The following is a 1,265-nucleotide window of genomic DNA, read 5'->3' on the forward strand; positions in this document are numbered from 1 at the left end:
CCGCTGTTCCATAATGCGTGACCACCCGCTGTGCATTAGCGCCACAGTGTGTGTACTTTTCTCAGAGGAACGGTTGCACAAGTGTACCAGCTTGTAGAATACTAACGCAATTGAGCCTCTTGATTGTCCAACAAAAGAACTGCGGCTGCCCATTAATCTGCATTGCTATCACTTGTCTGTCCGGCTCAGTCTCAAGTGATGATGGCGGCTGTGTTTGCGGGTCTTGTCGTTATGAAGGATAGTCGCGGATCTTTTTTTCAAATCACTCCGAACAGGCAGGCGCAAGTGAAAGCATTTTCTTGTCGCTACTTGGGCGTGTAGTTTGTGTGGACGTCGTAGCGCGAAAAAGCTAGTCTCAGCGAAGGTTGTCGGGGGCGATAAGAGTTTCTTGGGCTTCCTGTAGGATCGCTTTTCGTTGCTCGGAAGTGCGCGTAAATTTCAAGACGACTGACTGGCGATCGTAACAAATCGAAAGTGTAGGTCCGAGTTTGCGGGTGTGACTTCCAGCTGCTAGCCTCGGACGACGAGAATGACAGGCGGGTAAGGGAGTGTAACGGCAAGGATGACTCCCTTTGCGAGCCATCTATACTTTGAAGCTGTCCCAGTGTTTCCAGATTTGTCACGACTTCTGTCAGTTGTAGGAAATGCTGGTTTTTTTTTGACGTGCTGGCTACGAGGGCGCTCGCGAAAGTGCCTCAGTAGCGGCTTCGGTATCTGCGCAGTGGGCAGGACCCCGCACTGGCCACGGCGCCCGACAGGCTGTGCAGTACCAGTGCACTTTAGGCAGTGGGATACTCGTCTTCTTCACCGGATTGCACTACGGCAAGCGACCCGAGTGCTGCAGTCCTGGGACTCATTGCGCACATCGTCATCAAAAAATCACGCAGGTGTCCTCGACGTTCAAAAAGTCCAGGCAAGCCCCTATTGATGGAGTACTGCCGTTGGTGGGCTCCCTCGTATCCTTACTCCGCTAGATGCTCAGAAATTTTCTTGGCGGCGGCACGAACAATGCAGAACGCTCAAGGGTGCAGCACAGACGGCCTCAGTATTCTCTCCGCCGCAGTGCTGCAATGCGCAATGGAGGTGGTGGCTGGAGAACTGCGAGCTGACAACCTCGGAGTTTTGCAAGGTGCGGCCTCCGGGGTTGGGCAGCAACTACGCAGTTGCACAGGAAAGCGCCCGTATGCCTTCATCAAAGACGCAGTTGCCCCTGAGGCCGTCTGCTAACGAAGGTGATCGACCTGTAGAGCACGCGAGTGGGCATG

The 1,265-nt window shown here is 53.9% G+C and overlaps 1 protein-coding gene across 1 annotated transcript; it reads left to right on the forward strand.

The window, feature by feature from the left end:
• Nucleotides 1–20: 20 nt before the first annotated feature.
• CSUI_000396 (uncharacterized protein) lies at nt 21–1,265 on the forward strand. The gene has a single exon (XM_068060630.1). The coding sequence runs from the start codon at nt 563–565 to the stop codon at nt 926–928; it is 366 nt and encodes a 121-aa protein (XP_067927389.1). The 5' UTR covers nt 21–562; the 3' UTR covers nt 929–1,265.

This window comes from Cystoisospora suis (genome assembly GCF_002600585.1).
Source record: "Cystoisospora suis strain Wien I chromosome Unknown contig_172, whole genome shotgun sequence".
NCBI classification, from domain to species: domain Eukaryota; phylum Apicomplexa; class Conoidasida; order Eucoccidiorida; family Sarcocystidae; genus Cystoisospora; species Cystoisospora suis.